We start from the raw sequence: 20,220 nt of genomic DNA, 5'->3' as shown, positions 1-20,220 counted from the left end.
GAGGCTGCTTCACCTCATGCCACTCACCATTCTATCTATTTCTTGCTGAGGTGAACCTGCAGCAGAATGCTAGGTCATAGAATCCCACCCACCTGTAGGATGGCTACTGTAGTGTATATGTATTCCAGGACTACAACTCCTAACATGTACATGTGTGCTGGGGTTTGTAGTCCTACAACAGATAAAAGTGTGAAAAAACTAGTTGATTTGATAACATAAGTAATTGGCAGACACTGAGCCACCATGCTGCTCAAAAGGCACTTGTAGGAAGACAAACATTTCCCTGCCTATGGGTAGAGTAGGAGGAGCTATATTCAGAGAGGAGAGGGTGGAGCTACAGGCTTGCAGAGCTGTGATGTCACTGCTGACCCCTGTGACCTGGAAGTTCTTTATGTAAACAAACACAAATCCAAAAAGCAGCAGCGGAGGAGGCCCAGGGCCACAGAGGCGAAATAAGGTTAGAGAAAACCACTAAGGGAAAGGGACAGATTACAAATTATTTCCAATAAGAAAAAAATGTTGGACAACCTCTTAAAGGACCGCTGATACAGCTATTTACTCGGTGATTATTGCATATAGTGCGTGCTCTGTGGGTAGTCAGGGCTGCAGTGGGTGTCAGTTGTATGTTACAGCTGACACCTGTCTGCAATAATTTAACCCTGTGTATGCCGTGATCAATATTAAGAGGCCTGAAAGGTACAAGACTGGGGCTGCAGGAGGATAATACTTACCTTACATGGCAGCTTCTGTCTCTCTGCTGATTGAGTTTGCCTCAGGCATACTTAATCAGCAGTGCACAGATCTGACTGATCAATGCTATCATCTATTGGATAAAATGGAATAAAAAGCAAACAACATGTCCCATATACCCAATATACCCATATGCAAAAAACAAGCCATCATACTTCTCCATAGATGAAAAAATGAAGAGGTTATAGAAGAGGTTATAGAATATATAATATATTGATTTAAAACCATGTTTTTATCTCTAAAAAGTTTAAATTTTTTTAAGTTAGTAAAAAAAGCACAAAAAGTATATAAACTATTGGCTTAATCGTACTGCCCTACAGAATGAAGATAACATAGCAGTTATAGGCCATGTTCAGACATAGTAAAAAAAGCAGCCATTTTGTGACATGTCTACAGAATGGCCGCTGTTTTAGATGTTCAACCCAGCCAGTACTGCAGTACCAGTCGGGTTAAGAAAACTTCTTTTTAACTAGAAAACGGGCACATTCGGGTGTGCCCACACTACAGTATGCCATAGCAGAAGATGTAAAGTACAGCTCACAGTCAGGTGAGGTAGTATAGTGCAGGCCCAGAAGCTAAGCCCCCACCATGCAAAGTGGGTGCAATCATCCATCACTCTAATGTAGTCTTTTAACAGTTGATGGCATCATCTAAACAATTTTGAGAGTTGTTATTAGGGCGTGCAATGCCTCGATCACCACGCCCATGCTGTAATGGCAAGGTGCCGACTGATTGTCCTGGCTTTGCTAAAGTTCGGTTCTTTGACTGCTGTGACTTCTGGTACAGGCTACCATAGGCAGACTGTACCAGCAGAGCGCCAATCTAATGAATCAGTGTAATACATATGCATATTATACTGATCTACATTATCAATTGAATGATTGCTTATAATAAACACCTCGTAAACAAAAATAAATAAATAAAATATTTGGTGTCGCTACATGGAGAATTGTATGAACTATAGAATTATCACATTCCTGATTTCCAAGTTCAAAGTTGCTGATATTTAGTCACATCTCAAAAAATGGAATAAAGTCATAAAAAATATACACATATACAAATGTGGTACCTATAAAAAAAACTATATTTCTTACAGTAAGATAAAACAAAAATGATCATATTTGCAACTGTTTTTCAATTTTGCCCTACAAAAATTTTTTGTAAGTACTGTTTTCCTGGATTCATATTACTATTTATGGTAAAATGCCAGTAAAAATACATTAATGGTAAAGAATGTCAGTAGAAAGTACAACTTGTCCTGTAAAAAATATTCCCTCAAATGGTTTTCAGTTGAGGAGAAAAAGTTATATGTCTTGAAAGGTGAGGAAGAACAAAATGTAAACCAGATTTTTTTTTTTTTTTAAATGTGAGGTATGGGAAGCAGCTTAAATTTGTTTTATTCTTCTTGGCAATACAAATGTATCACATCCACAAGATTACTATTTTTTCTCACTTATTGCAATACACTTGTGTTGTACTCCTTTTACCAATTGAAGGGTTTTTCATAAACAACGCTGACACCTAGAGTCTTGTGGACTACATAGCAAGGCTTTAATGCTCATAAATAGTTTTATATCATTTGTATTCTGTATTTGTAAACATGCTTTATATCACATCTACTGTTGGCTTAGATTTTTAAGAGATTAAAAATCCCATTTGGAGACCATGTATGAACTTTATTGCTAGTATAATACACTGCAATACTTCTGTTGTGTCAGAATATATTACACCCATCAGTGTACTGCTGACTGGCATGCTATTGCACTGGTGTACATAGATGGAACACCTGGGGGCTTCACACTCCACATTATGGTCAAATGCTGTACTTACTGGTATCATTGATGTGGCCAGTGATTTGCTTCAGTGGTATTGTGCTGGTATAATTAAGAAACTTACCAGACATTTATCACAGTACTGGCCTGTAGCAAAGCTCTGACATTGGCACTGTCCAGTTACAGCATCACAGAATGAGAAGGGCAAGGTTCCAAAAGTGTTGCAACCACAGTCTGAAATAGAAAAATACTTGTTGCATTGCATTGTTATTTAATAGTACCTAGATTTATCAATTTTTAATGTATTATTTAATTGGTAATACCACTACTAGTAAAAATAAAGTAATGTTTTTATAAGATAATTTAATTTCTTCACTACCTACATTTACATCCAACAGGGTCATTGGCATTCAGACCAAAATAGCCCGGTTTACAGTTATCACAACGGAGTCCTTCAACATTTTCTTTACAGAAGCATGTTCCAGCAATGATTCCCAGTCTGCGGTCTGTTTTACCCTCACATAATCCATACCCATGTGTACCATTTGGGTCACAATCACATGCTGGAAGAAGAGCACAGAATTATTTTAAAATATTTAAAGCTTTTATAAAATCCCCAAAATTCAAGAGAAAAGTATGCAGGCAGAGAGTGTATGGTGCAGCATGTAAACATAAGGCCTTAGTCATACTGGTGTTTGCCTTTATATTATCTTCTTATGTGTTTTTCCTAAAACCATAGGAAAATGCTCCTTAAAGTGATACTGTATCCGCCAACTTATCTCCCCAAACCACTGGTACTGTCCTTTTGGTGAGAGTAAGTCCTACCCGGTCTTTTACCATACGCCCGGTGCCTTGGTTAGGGTAAAAAATTATCTATTAATCTGCAGCACCCGAGTCATTGTGGTGTGGCCTAGAGCAGTGCTTCTCAAACTGTGAGGCGGGCCTCACCAGTGAGGCGCCCCCTAGTTGTTGGTGAGGCCCAGCTGGGGAGTCAGTTTTCACAAAAGTAACTATGATCTGCTTAGTGCTTTTTCTGTTTGCAAAGATCTCCCTTTTAACAACATTATTAATTTATTTTTTTACTTACGTTATTAGTATATAGAGCTTGGGAGCCAGGTGAAACGTAGCCCTAGCATTATTTTCAGCTTTTAAATGGACTTTCACCACAGATTGTGAGGCCCAGCACCCTCTTGGTCAGTCTGGTGAGGCACAGGAATTGCCTTGGTCTGTTGGGTGAGGCTCCAGTAGAAAAAGTTTGAGAAGCACTGGCCTAGAGTGTCTGCGCCCTAAGCCTTCAATGCCTATCCTTTCTTTCTCTCCACCCTCCTTATCATTAGGAACACCCCTGGGCAGAATTTCTCCTATTGCTTGTCTTAACAGTGCACATATGCCGCTTCAGAGCACTGTTTAGACAAGTGAAGAATAGAAGAAACCCTGCCCAGGGGCATTCCTAATGAGTAGAAGGTAGAAAGGAAGAAAGGAGAGACATTGCAGGCCTAGGGCACAGACACTCTAAACCACACTATGTTGATTCGGCTGCCGCAGCATAAAAGATAATTTTTAACTCTAACCAAGGCACCAGGTGTATTTTAAAAGACATGACCAAGAGGGACTAACTCTCATCAAATGGATGGTACCAGGGGTTTGGGGGGTGGTGGGGGTGGTGAATACAGTATCACTCTAAGGCTGGGTTCACACTTTGTATATTTCAGTCAGTATTGGTGTCCTCATATTGCAACCAAAAGAGGAGTGGATTAAAAACACAGAAAGGATCTGTTCACACAATGGTGAAATTGAGTGGATGGCCGCCATATAACAGTAAATAACTGCCATTATTTCAATATAACAGCCATTGTTTTAAAATAACAGCAAATATCCAGCGGCCATCCACTCAATTTCAACATTGTGTGAACAGAGCCTTTCTGTGTTTTCAATCCACTCCTGGTTTTGGTTGCAATATAAGGACCACAATACTGACTGAAATATACGTAGTGTGAACCCAGCCTAAAGGAAACCAGTCAATACTTTTATACTGATGAAAGCACACGTAATTGGGTTGGTCTCCCGCAGCATCTCTCCACCCCACCAACCTTGATTGAATGAGCTCTCCCAATGACTTGTGGTTCAAACAGCATTAAAAGTGATGACAGGTTCTCTTTAAATCCATGTACCTCATTTTTTGCAGCCTTATTAATTCACTTCTATTGTTATTTTTACAGGATCCCCCCAAAAAATACATGATAAATTTATAGATTTGAACTTACGGATACAAGTATCAGGATCAGTGATATCTTTGAGAGGGTCATGATAAAAGTATAGTTTACACAGTTCACACTGATTTCCTTTGGTGTTGTGCTGGCAGTCCTCACATACACCCCCACTGGTGCCATTGTTTGCCTGATATACCAACATGTCAAAATGGCATCTATCAGAGTGTCCGTTACAATTGCATTCTGAAAGTAAAATAAAGGACTTGTTGGTGAACAATAAAAAGTTGTATTTATCAGCAGATAAGTAAAGGTTATTCGAACGTACTGAGCATTTAGGCTTTTTTTTCAGGCATAAAAAGTAGTAAACATTTGTGCAGTAAGTAAGTAATTTTTTCAGTATTCAAAAGAAATTTTCTTAAACTTAAACAATAATATGGGATGGTTTCACAACATATGTGTTACATCTTGCAAACACACAATAACTTTATCAAAACATTGTTCCTTTGACACCACAACCTGTATGCTGGTAATGGAAAAACCTGCATATGTCTCATGTCAAGAGAGTAAGAAGCAATGTTACTTCTAAACTTCAGCCACTGCTGAGCGGAATGGCAAGTGAGCTGAGCAATATTCAAGCTAAGTTGGGCAAACCAAAAACCTCAACACAGGATTGTTGGTACCTTAGTCTAATGTAGCATAGCAAATTAACTCTAGTGTAACAATTAGTGTACATTCACATGTACGTCTGTTGCAGATTGGATGCGATATTTAGAAATTTTGTTATATTTGTTTACACAGCAACAGATCAGCATCTTTAAGAGATTACAGTGCAGTTGCATCCAGTGACTTGACATGGGGTGTCTTCTGTTATTAGTCGTTCATTTTCCAACCAGGCCAGGCTATCTTGAAGTCCTCTCCTGGCCACAAATCCTCTCTCCAAAATCTGTGAGAGAAACATATCAGGTTCCTTGCTCCAACACATATAGAAGTTAAGGCTCCCCTGTGCCCCTATATAGTTTGGAGACCTCCTTCCCCCTCCAGGATGGCCTTAATGTTAACTGTTCCACTGCCATGATGCCCCTAGTATTATAGTTAACCCCTGTCCCTTCCAGGATGCCTCTTATGTTATAGTTAACCCCTCCACTGCCAGGATGCCCCTAGTAATGTATATAACCCTTCTACTGCTAGGGTGCACCTAGTAATATATATATAACCCCTCACTGCCAGGTTGTTTCTAGTAATGTATATAACCCCTCCATCTCCAGGATGCTCCTAGAATTGTAGTAAACCCCTGTACCCTTCAGGATGCCCCTAGTATTGTAGTTAACCCCTGCCCCCACCAGGATGCCCCTAGTATTGTAGTTAACCCCTGGCCCCTCCAGGATGCCCCTAGTTTGCAGTTAACCTCTCCCTCTTGGATGCACCTAGTATATTAAACGCCCCCTTGCATTGTAATTAAACCCTCTGTCCCAAAGTAGTATCCCTAGTCTGTGCAAGTTCAAGTAAATAAAAAAAATCTCACTCTCCCATCCTCTGTTGCAACACTGACCGGCCTCTTCATCCTCCTGTAGTGACTGCTGCTTTTCACAGGCGGCGTGCAACGAGATTCCGTCATCACGTATTGCCCCCAGGAGGAGATGTTCGCTACTCTTGTGTACAGGAGCAGGGAGTCCCTGCTTCTATGCGTACATTACGTAGTACGTTCCAAAATTTACATACAGGAGCAAGAATTTAACTCCAGCTTTCCTGCTTCTGTACACTACTGAGTGGTGATGTGCACATAGTACGCATTAACACTCACTTTACATTTAGGCTTGCAGCAGTAAGCGGGGGTTCCCTTTGAGGTGCTCGGTTGCACGCAGTGAAGCTTAAAGGTAACACTGGTAAGAAATAACATTTGGGGTTAAGCCACCAAGTATGCAGGAAGTAGAAGCTACATCTACCCCTTAACTGGGTAGTGGAATTTTTGGAGCTTAAGGCCATGGAGGCAGACTATGCGACTGCTATGGGGCCAATGGAGCAGGGGGGCCCGTGACCCATCGGAAAAACACTCGGTCTGTCTCCATTAAAGTAGCAGGTGGCACTGTGAGCTCACTCACCAACAGCACCTTCCTCCTTCAGAAAGACATTGGTTCCTCATGGCATTGACAAGGTCAGCTACTGCCACTAGTGGCTGCCACCTGCACCTTCCGCCCTCTCCTTGGCAACCCAACATTCCCCCGCCTGCACCACACCTCTCCAGCCCCCTTCTCCCCCTGACAGAGATACTGCCTGGCACCATCCACCTTCAGGTCATGGGAGTAAATGCATGGGTGAGGGGGAGGAGGCGTACAGAATTCACTGGACCCCTGTACAGTTTCTTGCTATGGGGCCCCATGAATCCTAGTTACACCCCTGTCCTTAGGCTAGGTTTACATGCTGAAAAATAAAAGCTAAATATAACCGTAATTTTGAGTAAAGATAAAATAATGTGTGGGGAAAAAAAACATTACCATATTTTGCAAAATCAGGTGGTAAATAATCAGCATGTTTGTTATTTAGCTAGCCGTAACTAATTACCACTGTTATTTTAAACAGCATGTGCACTACCTGCCAACTTCCCATTGACTTTAACAGAGCACTTTATTATGTTAAAAATACAGCCATAATATAAATTAAGTCTGTATTTTACTTTTATTTTGTGGTGTGTGAACTTAGCCTTAGTGTTATAACAGTAAAAAATAAGAAGATAGAAATGTATCATTGCCCTGTGTGTACATAAGGAGCAACTATATTTCTGGCCATTCTATCACTTGTGGCCATTCTATCACTTGTGGCCATTCTATCACTTGTATTTTTCTTTTCTGCTTGCTTCTGTACACTGTATACTAACTAAAAACTGAAACCTGCAATACCCTTAATCCTCTCTGTATGTTTGTCAGCACTTCCTGCTCACTTATCCCCCTCAGTCCCTCCTCCTTTCATAGGCTGATCTGATCTTCTCTCTGCCTCCCTCCGCTGTAGATGGCTTTCCCTAAAGGTGGTCATACACTTTCAACAGTTGACAGTTGAATGATCATTCAGTCATCAGTTATTTCTCCCTTCCGAACCCTGCCCTCCCTATACACAGATACACAGGAATGTTCAGCAGGGCTAAGCTGTGTTTTCTATAGGGAGGGCTAAGCTGCAGCCAAACAGCTTTGACTGTGGTTTATCTCTCCAAGAACAAAGACATTGTCAGTGGAGATAGGGATTTAAAGTGATGGAAAATCGTAATCCGACCATTATTTTCACTGACATCTTCTGTTGGTGGATAGCTGGGAAAGCCCTATACACTTTATACTGACAGCTCAACTCATGACTGTTGGTTATGGCCAACAGAAGTATAAGGTGTAAGGAGGCCTTAAGAGATGATCAGATAAGTAGTAAGGGTGGAGGGTAGAGATGAGTGAACCGGGTTCGGGTTCGAGTAGATCCGAACCCGAACGTTCGGTATTTGATTAGCTGGGGCTGCTGAACTTGGATAAAGCTCTAAGGTTGTCTGGAAAACATGGATACAGCCAATGACTATACCCATGTTTTCAGCATAGCCTTAGGGCTTTATTCAATTTCAGCAGCCACCGCTAATCAAATGCCGAAAGTTCGGGTTCGGATCGACTTGAACATGCTCGAGGTTTGCTCATATCTAGTGGACAGTTACACTTAAACTTTAGAAGTATACCATAGTAAACAGAAAACATACAACAAGGCTATAAAGGTGTAAGTGAAGAGAGGGGGAACATGCAGCAGCACGATGTAAAACAAACAAAGGAAGTTAGGTCATACAAGTATGAAAAAAATGTAGCCTGTACTTACTTTTACAGGAATTATCCTCAAAGCCTTCTGCAGGGCTCCATGGTGCATCATCATAAAATTCTTTACATTTCTCACAGTTTAGGCCATCTGTATTATGTTGACAGACACATTTGCCATGGACCTGGAAATAGTGAAATCTATCATTCAGTGGAACAGATTTCAGTTTTTACATATACTGTTTGGAAAAGAAGTTTCACATACAAGACAGAAGTCTATAAACACATTTATAGCTCTGAGAAAAAGTTGACCCAATGCACCCAGTTACATTCAGTTGCATTCCATTGCAGTAGTTTTGTTGATAAGGGTGTTTCAATAGCAGTTTCTTTCTATTATAAATTGTATTCAGGCTACAAGGCCATGTAAGAAATAGTTTTTTTACAGGAGTAGTTGTACTTTGTAATGGCGTCTTTCATTTTACCATAACATGTATGATGATACCCCAAAAATATTATTTATGAAGATATAAATTGGTGAAATCATAAAAAAGAATGCAATATGGTAACGTTTGGGGAGTTCCTATGTCTACGTAATGAACTATATGGTAACAGCGACATGATACTATTATTCTATAGGTCAGTCCGAACACAACCATATGCAGGTTTACACAGATTTTCTAATGTTTTATATTTTTTTTATTAATGAAATCCTTTTTTTTTGCAATTAATTCTTAATAAAATGGGCCTATTAAGACTCTTATAACGGTTTTAATTTTTCACCTATGGGGCTGTATGGGGTGTTATTTTTTCCACCATGATCTGTAGTTTTTATTAATAGGTAAAAAGTGGAAGTCCACAGCTCCAAGTAAAATGTAAAGTCTTTATTTAGAAATCCTCTTAAAATCCAAACGTTTGGATTTTAAGAGGATTTCTAAATAAAGACTTTACATTTTACTTGGAGCTGTGGACTTCCACTTTTTACCTATTGCCACCGGAAAATGGCCCGGATCTCTGTTTCCTTCCACCTGCTCCAGACGTAATTGAGGACCAGCACCACTGACTATTGCACACATGGTGAGCTGATTTGCCTTTCTACATTCCCAATTTTTATTAATACCATATGTGTGAAGATCGGACGTTTTGATCAATTTTTATAAATTTTTTTTATATAATGTAACAAAAATCGGTAATCCTGGCACTTTTTTCCTTTTTTTTTGTCTACGCCGTTCGCGATGACGCTTGTTATATTTTAATAGATTGGACAATTACACACGTTACGGTATATTATATGTTTATTTATTTTTATATGTTTTATTTATATAATGGGAAAGGGGGGTGATTTAAACTTTTATTGGGGGAGAGACTTTGGGATACGTAAAAAGACTTTTTTTTTTTTTTTTTTTTTACACATTTTAAGTCCCCTTGGGGGACTTTTATATACAATTTTTAGATTATTCACACTGATCATTGCTATGCCATAGGCACAGCATTGATCAGTGTCATAGGCGCTCTGCTGATTAAGCCTGCCTGTGGCAGACTTAATCAACAGAGTGCCATCGAACCGCACGGAGGAGAGTGAGAGACCTCCGGCGGTGCGTAAGTACGATCGGGACCCCCGCAGTCACACTGCCCCTGTCACTTACACTTAAACACCCCGATTGCGGCGTTTTAGGGGGTTAATGACACGCTGCAGTGCGATCGCTGAAGCCTGTCATTAACAGGGAGGTGCTGGCTACTCACTGCAGCCGGCCCCCACCTCCTATGAAGCGCGCTCCGCTCCGGAGCGCGCTTCATAGGAAAGAATGTACCAGGACGTCCTTGGTCGTTTAGGGGTTAAACAAAAGAGTAAAATCAACATGTTTGTTTTGCATTGCTTATATCTATTTAGACATAAAAAGAAAAGAAATGTTGTAGACAATGCTTTTAAGACATGAAGCAAAATGCAGTAAGGTTAGTTTTTGCCAACATTCCCAGTTGTTTTATATGAACTCTGTTAACCCTTTTCATGAAAATCTGTCAATTTTCTGATAAAATTGTATAACCTATTAAGGTGACATGACTATCTTTCTTACAATTTTACATTTAAAACAATTCTCATTTTTTCAAAATTTTGGCATTTTCCACAAATAATCAATGAATGTATTGACCAAAACTTACCACAAACACCAAGTGCAATGCTAATGAAAAAATTCTCAGAATCACATGGAAAATATTAAAAAACATCTAGTTGGAGTGAAACACTGTTTTGAGGGAAAAATTACTATGAGTAGGTGGTATGAGCTGCTTTAAAGATCCAAAACATAATAAACATTTTACAAAAGACCACATTTTGTAGACTACAACCCTCAGTGAACAGTATTAGTAACTGTACTTAATGTGTATACTGACAGCAGCTCCCTGTGTACCTCATAGAGCTTAAATCAGACTCCCCTCCTCCAGGCTTGGCTGCCCTACTCTGTTTTATAGACATATACAGGCTCAGTGGTGGACACTGGGAGGCAGGGCTCGGTCACATGCTCCTCCATGTCAGCCATTTTATGGACAGGGACATCACAGAGTAGGGCAGCCCTGCCTGGAGGAGGGGGGTCTGATTTTTAGCTCTGTGAGGCACACAGGGAACTGCTGTAAGTAAGGACAGTGAGTACACTTACTAAGGCTATGTTCCCACGTAGTAAGACATCGGCCGTTCCGTGACCTGGCTGGGTCACGGAACGGCTGGTGTCTGAGAAGATCTTCGAGATGATCTTCACTGCCGCTGAATTCAGATGGGGGCGCATCCGTGCCGCGCACTCCATTATGCGAACTGACAGGGTTTTCTGTGGCCGCTATACTATGTGTATACACTCCGGCCGGGATTCCTTAGAAGGCAGCGCTAAGTAAGTTAATGGCCGTTGTTACAACACCCATGATTATTACGAAACTTACGTAAGGGGAACATAGCCTAATACTGTACGCTGAAATATTTTACTCTAACGTGGCCAACCCCTTTAACCCCTTAAGGACAGAGCCTGAAATGGCCTTAAGGACAGAGACAAATTTTATGAATATGACCAGTGTCACTTTATTCATTAATAACTTCGGGGTGCTTTTACCTATCCAGACGATTCTGAGATTGTTTTCTCGTGACATATTGTACTTTACATTTCTGGTAAAATTGAGTCGATACTCATAACGAATCTTTATGAAAAACACCAAAATAACATGAAAAATTTAAAAAAAATGCATTTTTCAAACTTTGAAACCTTTCTGCTATATAGCATTAGCAACATGTCTACTTTATGTTGGCGGCATTTATTAAACTATATTTCATTTTTTTTAGACAATAGGAAGCTTAAAACATTAGCAGCAATTTTTCAAATTTTCTGTAAAATTTCAAAATCAGATATTTTTAGGGACCTGTTCAGGTTCAAAGTGTATTTGAGGGGCCTGTATGTTAGAAAGCCCTACAAAGCACCCCATTTCAGAAACTGCACCCCCAAACTCAGCAAAAGCACATCCAGAAAGTTTTTTAACCCTTTAGGGGAGTCACAGAAATAAAAGCGAAGTGTGTAAGAAATTTGAAAAAAAATTGTTTCTGTGCAGAGATTTTATTGTAATCCAATATCTTTCATAATGATAAACCTATTACCAGAGAAATGCACCCCAATATTGATGACTCCGTTTCTGCAGTTTATAGAAATACCCCATATGTGTCCCTATTGCGCTATTTGATGCAACCACAAGCCTCAGATATAAAGGAGCGCCTAGTGAATTTCAACGCCTCCGTTATATTTGGTCATTTTTGACCGTGCCACTTCAGGTTGGCAGAGCCTCTGGGGTGCCAAAACCTAAAAAACACCCCTAAAGGGACACCATTTAGAAAACTGCACCCCTCAAGGAATGTAACAAGGGGTGCGGTGAGCATTTGGACCCCACAGGTGCTTCGCAGATTTACAGAACAATGTGGTGTAAAAAAGGAAAAATTCTATTTTCTACACTAAAATGTTGTTCTAGCATTCATTTTTCATTTTTACAAGGGGATAAAAGAAAAAAAAAACACCAAACATGTAGCGCAGTTTCTTCCCAGTACAGAAATACCCCACATGTGGACATAAAGTGCCAAGCGGGCGCAGGACGAGCCTCCAAAGGGAAGAAGCGCCAATTGGCCTTTAGAAGCTGGATTTTACTGGAATGGATTTCAAGGGCCATGTCGCATTTACAGAGCCCTCGTGCTGCCAAAACACTGGAAACCCCCCACAAGTGACTTAATTCTGGAAACTACACCCCTCAAGGAATCTAACAAGGGGTTCAGTAAGCATATGGACCCCACTGGTGACGGGCACAAATGTGGAACAATGTGACATGAAAGGGAAACTTTTCAGTTTTTCACTTTCACCGCACAAATGTGGCCGTCATCAAGGGGTCCATATCCTCACTGCACCCCTTGTTAGATTCCTTGAGGGGTGTAGTTTCCAGAATGGGGTCACTTGTGGGGGGTTTCCAGTGTTTTGGCAGCACGAGGGCTCTGTAAATGCGACATGGCGTTCATCATCCATTCTGGCCACATCCAGCCTGCAAAATCCAAATGGCGCTTTTTCCCTTCGGAGGCTTGCCCTGCGCCCACATGGCGCTTTATGTCCACATGTGGGGTATTTACGGACTCAGGGGGAATTGCTCTACACATTTTGTGTGTTTTTTTTCTCTTTTAACCCCTTGTAAAAATGAAAAATTTAAGGCTAAACCAACATTATAGTGTAAAAAATGTAATATTTCATTTTCACGCCATATTGTTCCACATTTGTGCCCGTCACCAGTGGGGTCCATATGCTTACTACACCCCATGTTACATTCCCTGAGGGGTGTAGTTTCCATAATGGGGTCACTTGTGGGGGGTTCGACTGTCTTGGCAACACAGGGGCCTTTTAAATGCAACATGGCCCCTCGAAATCCATTCCAGCCAAATCCAGCCTCACAAAGCCAAATGGTGCTCCTTCCCTTTGGAGGCTTACCCTGCACCCGCATGGCGCTTTATGTCCACATGTCAGGTATTTCCGTACTCAGGGGAAATTGCTCTACACATTTAGTGTTTTTTTTTTTTATCTTTTAACCCCTTGTGAAAATGAAAAAATCAAGACAAGATCAATGATTTAGTGTAAAAATTAAACATTTTTTACACTAAATGTTGGTCTAGCCTTGATTTTTTCCTTTTCCACAAGGGGTTAAAAAAGAAAGTGAACACAAAACGTGTAGAGTAATTTCCCCTGAGTACGAAAATACCCCACATGTGGATATAATGTGCCATATGGGCAGAGGGCAAGCCACCAAAGGGACAGAGCACCATTTAGAGGCTGGAATGGAGGATAGAGGCCATGTCGCAATTAAAAAGCTCCTGTGCTGCCAGGACAGTAGAAACCCCCCACAAGTGACCCCATTCTGGAAACTACACTCCATAAGGAATCCAACAAGGGGTACAGTGAGCATATGGACCCCACTGGTGACGACTTGATTGTAAAGAACAATATAATCGCACTGAAAGCCTTCAGGCTAAATCACTCACTATCAGCTCTCACTAACTTTTCCTGATATCCCCACTGGTGACGGGCACATAAGTGGAACATGTGCCATGAAAATAAAAAATAAAATTTTTTCATTTTTACGGCCCAAATGTGGCCGCCACCAGGGGGTCATATCTCCACAGCCCCCCTCGATAGATTCCTTATGGGGTGTAGTTTCCAGAATGGGGTCACTTGTGGGGGTTTTCTACTGTCCTGGCCGCACAGAGGCTTTGTAATTGCATCATGGCATCCTCTAAAGGGAATGGCGGCCATACCTATTTAGCTGGGGAAAAGGGACCATCCTAATTTATTTGGGGGTTTTAGGCCAATTATTAGTTTATAAGATTGAAAATGACAGGTGTCCATCAAATTCAACCTGTGTTGATCCAGAGGAAGGCAAAAAAACCCTTGTGAGGCAGACAACAGTAGCCTCCTCATAGGGGAAAAATTCCTTCCCGACTCCATAATGGCAATCAGAATAATCCCCAGATCAACGTGACCCCTGAAATAGGAATAAGGGACAGAATTTAGATAATGTAGAACTCCAATGACATGTGGTACGCCTTGAAGCGATCCAGTATGCAGAGATCAGGACAGGTGTCACACTGGAAAATGGTGTCCTTCCTGATCCCCCTGTTACGCCACAGTCTGCACTTCTTCTGGGGTCTCCCTTTCTCCAGTGTGGGGGACGTCACCTGGAAAATGTTGCCCTGGTGCGATATGGGGTCCCACATATCCAGAAGCGCTGGGTCCGCTCCATGGCTGCTAAATATTAGGGCTTTATTACTACTTCTGATATTTACGGATCGTGCCGCAAGCTACAGTAGCTCGGGCAGCGAGGGACCGGAAGAGGGGGTGCTGGTATAAAAGTTATCCCCGTCCAGGTGGTAACCTTTATCCAGCAGTGGGAAGATCAGTTCCCAAACGATCTTCCCACTAACTCGGAGGATTGGGGGGGGGGCATCTGGGGGCTGGATTTGGGTGTCCCTTCCTTCATACACTCTAAGGGTACGTGCACACTGCGGAATGGCGAAGGATAACCCTTTGTTCATCCCGCAGCTGGCACCCGCCGGCGGACTGATGGAGGCGCGCGTCTCCGCTCGTGTCACACTCCATTATATGCACGGGCGGATTCTGCCCTCTGTCCAAAGAATGAACGCGCGCCTCCATCAGTCCGCCGGCGGGTGCCAGCTGCGGAATTCACAAAGGGTTATCCTTCGCCATTCCACAGTGTGCACGTACCCTGGATCTGTAAGTGTACCCTGAGGTACGCTCACAGAGTTTGTAGAATTTCACGCCATACCGTGATCTCTTATTGGGACGGTACTGGCGGAAAAGACGTGTCTGGGGGGCAGTGTACGCTATGCTACCCCCCAGACATGTCACTGGATGATGAGGATGATGAGGATGAATGGAGGAAAGAAGGATTCCCCCATTCATCCTCACTGGCTGTTTCGGTGTCGGAGGCAATAATAACGTATGCCTTTGACGCCGAAATCTTTATACGGGGATTGGTATATGGGGTATGTAAATGTGTAGTGGTGTAGTGTAAAACTTTATTCCATGTAGTGTAGTGTAGTGTTTTTTACGTGTTTTTTTGACAGTAAGAAAAAATATTCCTTCGCCAAGAAAGGAGCTGCTGATAAATGCCGCACTTATGTGCGGCACTTATCAGCAGACAGTGGCGGTAGGATATAGGGGGGAAAAACGCCCCTACGCCAAAAAGGAGGAGTTGTTGATCTTTTTAACCCAAAGCAACTGATCAGTGAATGATATTCACTGATCAGCCACTAGGGGGCAGTAGAGCGACGCTGCCGTAGATTGCCGAGACCCGCCGAACCCGAGGACCCGAGCGTTTCCAAAGATTTCCGACGCTGGACGACCGAACCCGGAAGTGAAGCGAAGAAGACGCGAGGACGGCGCGGACCGCAGATCTTCGCTCCGGACGCCCAGATCAGGTGAGTATGGTACACCTGCACCACACACACCTGTTCTGCACCCCTCAGCTACCTAGCTGAGGGGTGCAGAACTTCACAAAACTGTTTTTTTACAGTTTGATCGCCATGATGGGCCGGCCGGTACTGGCCGGCCTATCTTGGCAATCGTGGGGGTGGCATCGGCGCCATTTTTCTTGGGGACACTAATGGCGATTGGTGCTATCTCGGACAGCACTAATCGCCATTGCTTTCTGGGTCACCGATGACCCGGAAAGCTGTTTTCAGCTGCTATATGCTGATCTGTATAGATCAGCATATAGCAGCGATCGTTGGCACGGGAGGGGTTGATCACCCCCCGTGCCGACGAGCAAAGATGGCCTGCTATACATTATAGCAGGCCATCTTCCCCGACCGCTGTGTGTGAACACACAGCCATCGGGGAAACATCGGGCGTAAGTATACGGCCGTTTGCGTTAAAGCCCACCCTGCGGGTCCGTATACTTACGCCCGATGTCGTTAAGGGGTTAAGGAATTTATATAGGAGATAGTGAGCCCCATTCCAATAATATGTAGTTTCAGCTTTTCTCATTTTTATAATGAACACAGGAAAATCTTGGGGACATAAACTATTGTTGGGCATATGCCACACTGCACATTTAGCACAGATATTACTAGAGAGAAAGTTAGTGGTTTGCACTAATAAAACCACTGATTTATTTTACTATTTTTCCCAATATCTATATCTATGTATCTATCTATGTATCTATCTATCTATCTATCTATCTACACTGATACATGGGCATTTGTGTATGTATGTAAAACAACTTACTGGATAAATCTTACCATTCCAGGCTCATTGAAGACATCACCTCTCATGGTGTCTACTGGAATGCACTGACTGGCATGACCATTGCAAAAGCAGTTTCCTCTTACAATCATTTCATACATGGCATAGTAATATTTATCCTGGGGTTCGCCTTGCCATCCATTATTTAATGTATCACCAAAGGTGTGGAGCTTTGTAAAGTTAACTCTTAAGTTAGTTATTGTAATTATATCTTTAAAAAAAAAAAAGAAGAATAACATGTATTGTAAATATACAAATAATAGTCATTATATAATAAATAAATCTATCTATCAATAAATCTATCCAAAGGGACTGTTTGGAAAACTCAACGGTACACATCCTCAAAGACCCCAAAACCCATGTCCAGCCTACAATGTAGATAACAGCAATAAGAGGCTAAATTACATAATCAGAAAATCTAGTAGTGATTTTTAACCCATATTTCCAGCCAATGTTTCAGTTTCATTGAACTGTAGAAACTTTTTTTTTCAATATGTTTGGAGTGCAGCTCCTTATAGCCATTATATACGTTCTGCAGTGTATATTTTGCTTTTACATTGGGATGCATTTACAGCTGTTACTCCCTAAATAATAGGATGATAAAATGGCTAAATATCTATGGTGTATAGTATACTCTGTGTACATCCGACTATAATGTTAAAAAAAAAAAAAAGGAAGTGCACTTTCCGTTTGTGTTCCGTTTTCTTCAGAGGAAAAAAAGCAGCATGCAGGATTTTTTTTCCGTTTAGTAAAACGGAACACTGACAGGATACATGCAAAAGGAGCAAAACTATGACAAACTGAGCACAATAGAAAACATAGAAATGAATGGGGCTTTGGACAGATACGACAGATTCCGTTTATGTTGTTTAAAAATGGAACAGCTAAACAGAACTGTGGCAGAGAGAATAACAACATTGTGAACTTAGCCTTACTTTTCTACAAAATGGTGTTTGCAAAATAGTGACATTACGTTTATGTTGGATCATATTTTTATATGTGAACATTTAAAATAAACATCTAATTTATCTATGTTATGTGTTTTTGAATGACTCCACCATACCAATTGCATTTTCATACCTTGTATGTAGGGATCATAAGGGTCATCAATATCAAAACTGGGATCCAAAGCTTTTAAAACCACCTGGAAAAAAAAAGTATTATTCTGTTTAGAGGCACCAGAGTACCAAGAGGAAACTTTAATCATTTCAAGACAGAGCGCATTGATTCCCGGATGTCTTGGTCAAGTTAATGCAATGTTGTTCCCCGCCTTCTAAGAGCCATAGCGTTTTTATTTTTCCACCTACAGGGCTGGTTGAGGTCATTTTTTGCACCATGATCTCTAGTTTTTATTAATATCATATTGGTGTAACAGAAAATTTTTTATTGCTTTTTAATAATTTCTTTCTGATATATAATTTAAAAAAAAAACACCAATCCTTTCCCCCCCGTTTATGCCGTACACCGTGATGGAACAATAATTTTATCTTTTAATAGATCGGACAATTCCACATGCTACAATATATAGTATGTTTATTTACTTTTAATATTTTTATTTTATAATGAGCAAGGAGATATATTAAACTTTTATTGGAGGGGTTTTAAAAAATACTTTTTAATACTTTTTAAAACTTTTTTAATTACACTTTTTTAACACTTGTTTTCACTTTAAAACATGCAATCAATAGATTGCATATACTGATCTATGCTTTGCCTTAGCATAGCATAGATCAGTGTTATCGGCGATCTATGCATAGAGCCTGCCAGACTTTATGCATAGAACCCCGAACCGACAGGATGAGGTAAGAGGGGCTTGTCTTGTCACTGAGTACCTTAAACGTCGCGATCGATATAGATTGTGGCGTTTAAGGGGTTAATGAGAGGCAGCTGAGGGATTGCAGCTCTCTGTCATAATGTTGGGCTCCCGGGACACTGATGTGTGCGGGACCACTCTCACTGCAGCGGTCCCGCACACATAAATCCCTTCTTACAGTCAAGAACGTATATATACATTCCTACTGCACGGGGTATGTGCAGTAGGAACATATATCTACATATTGCTGACGTGAAGGGGTTAATGTTATCTTTTTTGTTTACATTTACATTTTTTATAGGAAGTCTGACAAAAGGTCATGATGTCATAACTCTTTACATTACTCCCTCATTACAATAAGCAATGAGTTGGCATACAAATCTATGTGTCGCTTTGCTACACTGCTGTATTCTGCTTGTGGTGTGTGGCAGACAAATTCAAGATTGGTTAAAGCGTAACCATAATTTAAGTAGCCAATATATGAAATTTCTCAAATAAAAAGCCCATGTGTTACCCTTTAAAAAGAGCCATAAACTGTGTTGATAGTGTGTGCGCTTGCTGAGATATCCCTAGTTGTTTGGCTCAGAAGAATAAATGAATTTTTCTTCTGGCTGACAGAAAGTGGGCGTGGCCTATCCCTCATCTTCCTGGCTGGGTCCCTTCGTTCACTGACCAGTACCTTAGCAGATGTATCACACACAGTGGGATTAGATACGGCCCCAGCAGATGGTATCACACATAGTGGGATTAGATACACCCCCAGCATACAGTACCACACAGTAAGATTAGATACAGAGCCCCAGCAGATGGTATCACACACAGTGGGATTAGATACAGTCATCTGCTCTCATAACTCATAGGATAATGTCAACCATGGAGGTGGAGGCACCTGCTGTAGACATCTGATAGTGAATATTATATGTACAATGGAAGGACTAGAGCTGTGTTGTGCTGGGACTTGTAGTCCTCCCCTCAGTGACTGACCCACTCATGTCCCTCCTGGGTGAAGCACTGAGTACTTGTCCCTCCATCCAGCTCTTCCCCTGCGCTGCTCCTCACACACAACACCCTCAGCTCTGCTAAGTCACCTCTGTGAGGGGAGGGGGAAGAACGTGCTGCTAGGAGGTGGGGAGGAAGTTATTACAGATCTCCTGGGAGGGGGCGTGTCCAGCAGGAATGCAGAAATAACTCAGAGCCAGAGAGAGCTTTGAGCGCACAATCAGCCTTATGTATTTAAAAAACTGTTTATTTTAAGTTATTAATGTATATTGCAAAAATTCTTATCATGACCTAAGCTAACTAAAACTGAATGGTCAAAATATTTTATAGTTACGCTTTAACTTATAAACAATAAAATACATTTGCTTCGATCAGCAGAAAATAACGGGCAAAAATGCGTAGACTATTACTTAAAGACTTGCAGTACGTATGTAAAACCATTCTACGTATGGCTATTCAAGTACATTTTGGAATGTCCTTCCAGAATCTTCAGCTGCACAGAAACTGTCTACCTGCATAAGTGGGGAGCTGGCTGCCAGAGAGGCAGACCCCCATTTATTAGGCAGAGACAGTTTATTACTAATGTTC

General features: G+C 41.3%; 1 protein-coding gene across 1 annotated transcript in view; it reads right to left on the bottom strand.

The window, feature by feature from the left end:
• The window catches only part of LAMB4 (laminin subunit beta 4), a 94,305-nt gene that overhangs the window by 62,247 nt on the left and 11,838 nt on the right, over positions 1 to 20,220 (bottom strand). Inside the window, exons 7-12 of the mRNA XM_069957688.1 lie at positions 17,901 to 17,964; positions 16,817 to 17,031; positions 8,567 to 8,687; positions 4,787 to 4,975; positions 2,906 to 3,085; positions 2,647 to 2,756 (exon numbers count right to left, since the gene is read on the bottom strand). Of these exons, the coding sequence (XP_069813789.1) occupies positions 2,647 to 2,756; positions 2,906 to 3,085; positions 4,787 to 4,975; positions 8,567 to 8,687; positions 16,817 to 17,031; positions 17,901 to 17,964 (879 nt within the window). The remainder of the gene's footprint in view (positions 1 to 2,646; positions 2,757 to 2,905; positions 3,086 to 4,786; positions 4,976 to 8,566; positions 8,688 to 16,816; positions 17,032 to 17,900; positions 17,965 to 20,220) is intronic.

Source organism: Dendropsophus ebraccatus, chromosome 1 (genome assembly GCF_027789765.1).
Source record: "Dendropsophus ebraccatus isolate aDenEbr1 chromosome 1, aDenEbr1.pat, whole genome shotgun sequence".
Classification (NCBI taxonomy): Eukaryota; Metazoa; Chordata; class Amphibia; order Anura; family Hylidae; genus Dendropsophus; species Dendropsophus ebraccatus.
The sequence above is the reverse complement of the archived record's forward strand: the minus strand, read 5'-3'. Positions and strand labels throughout refer to the sequence as shown.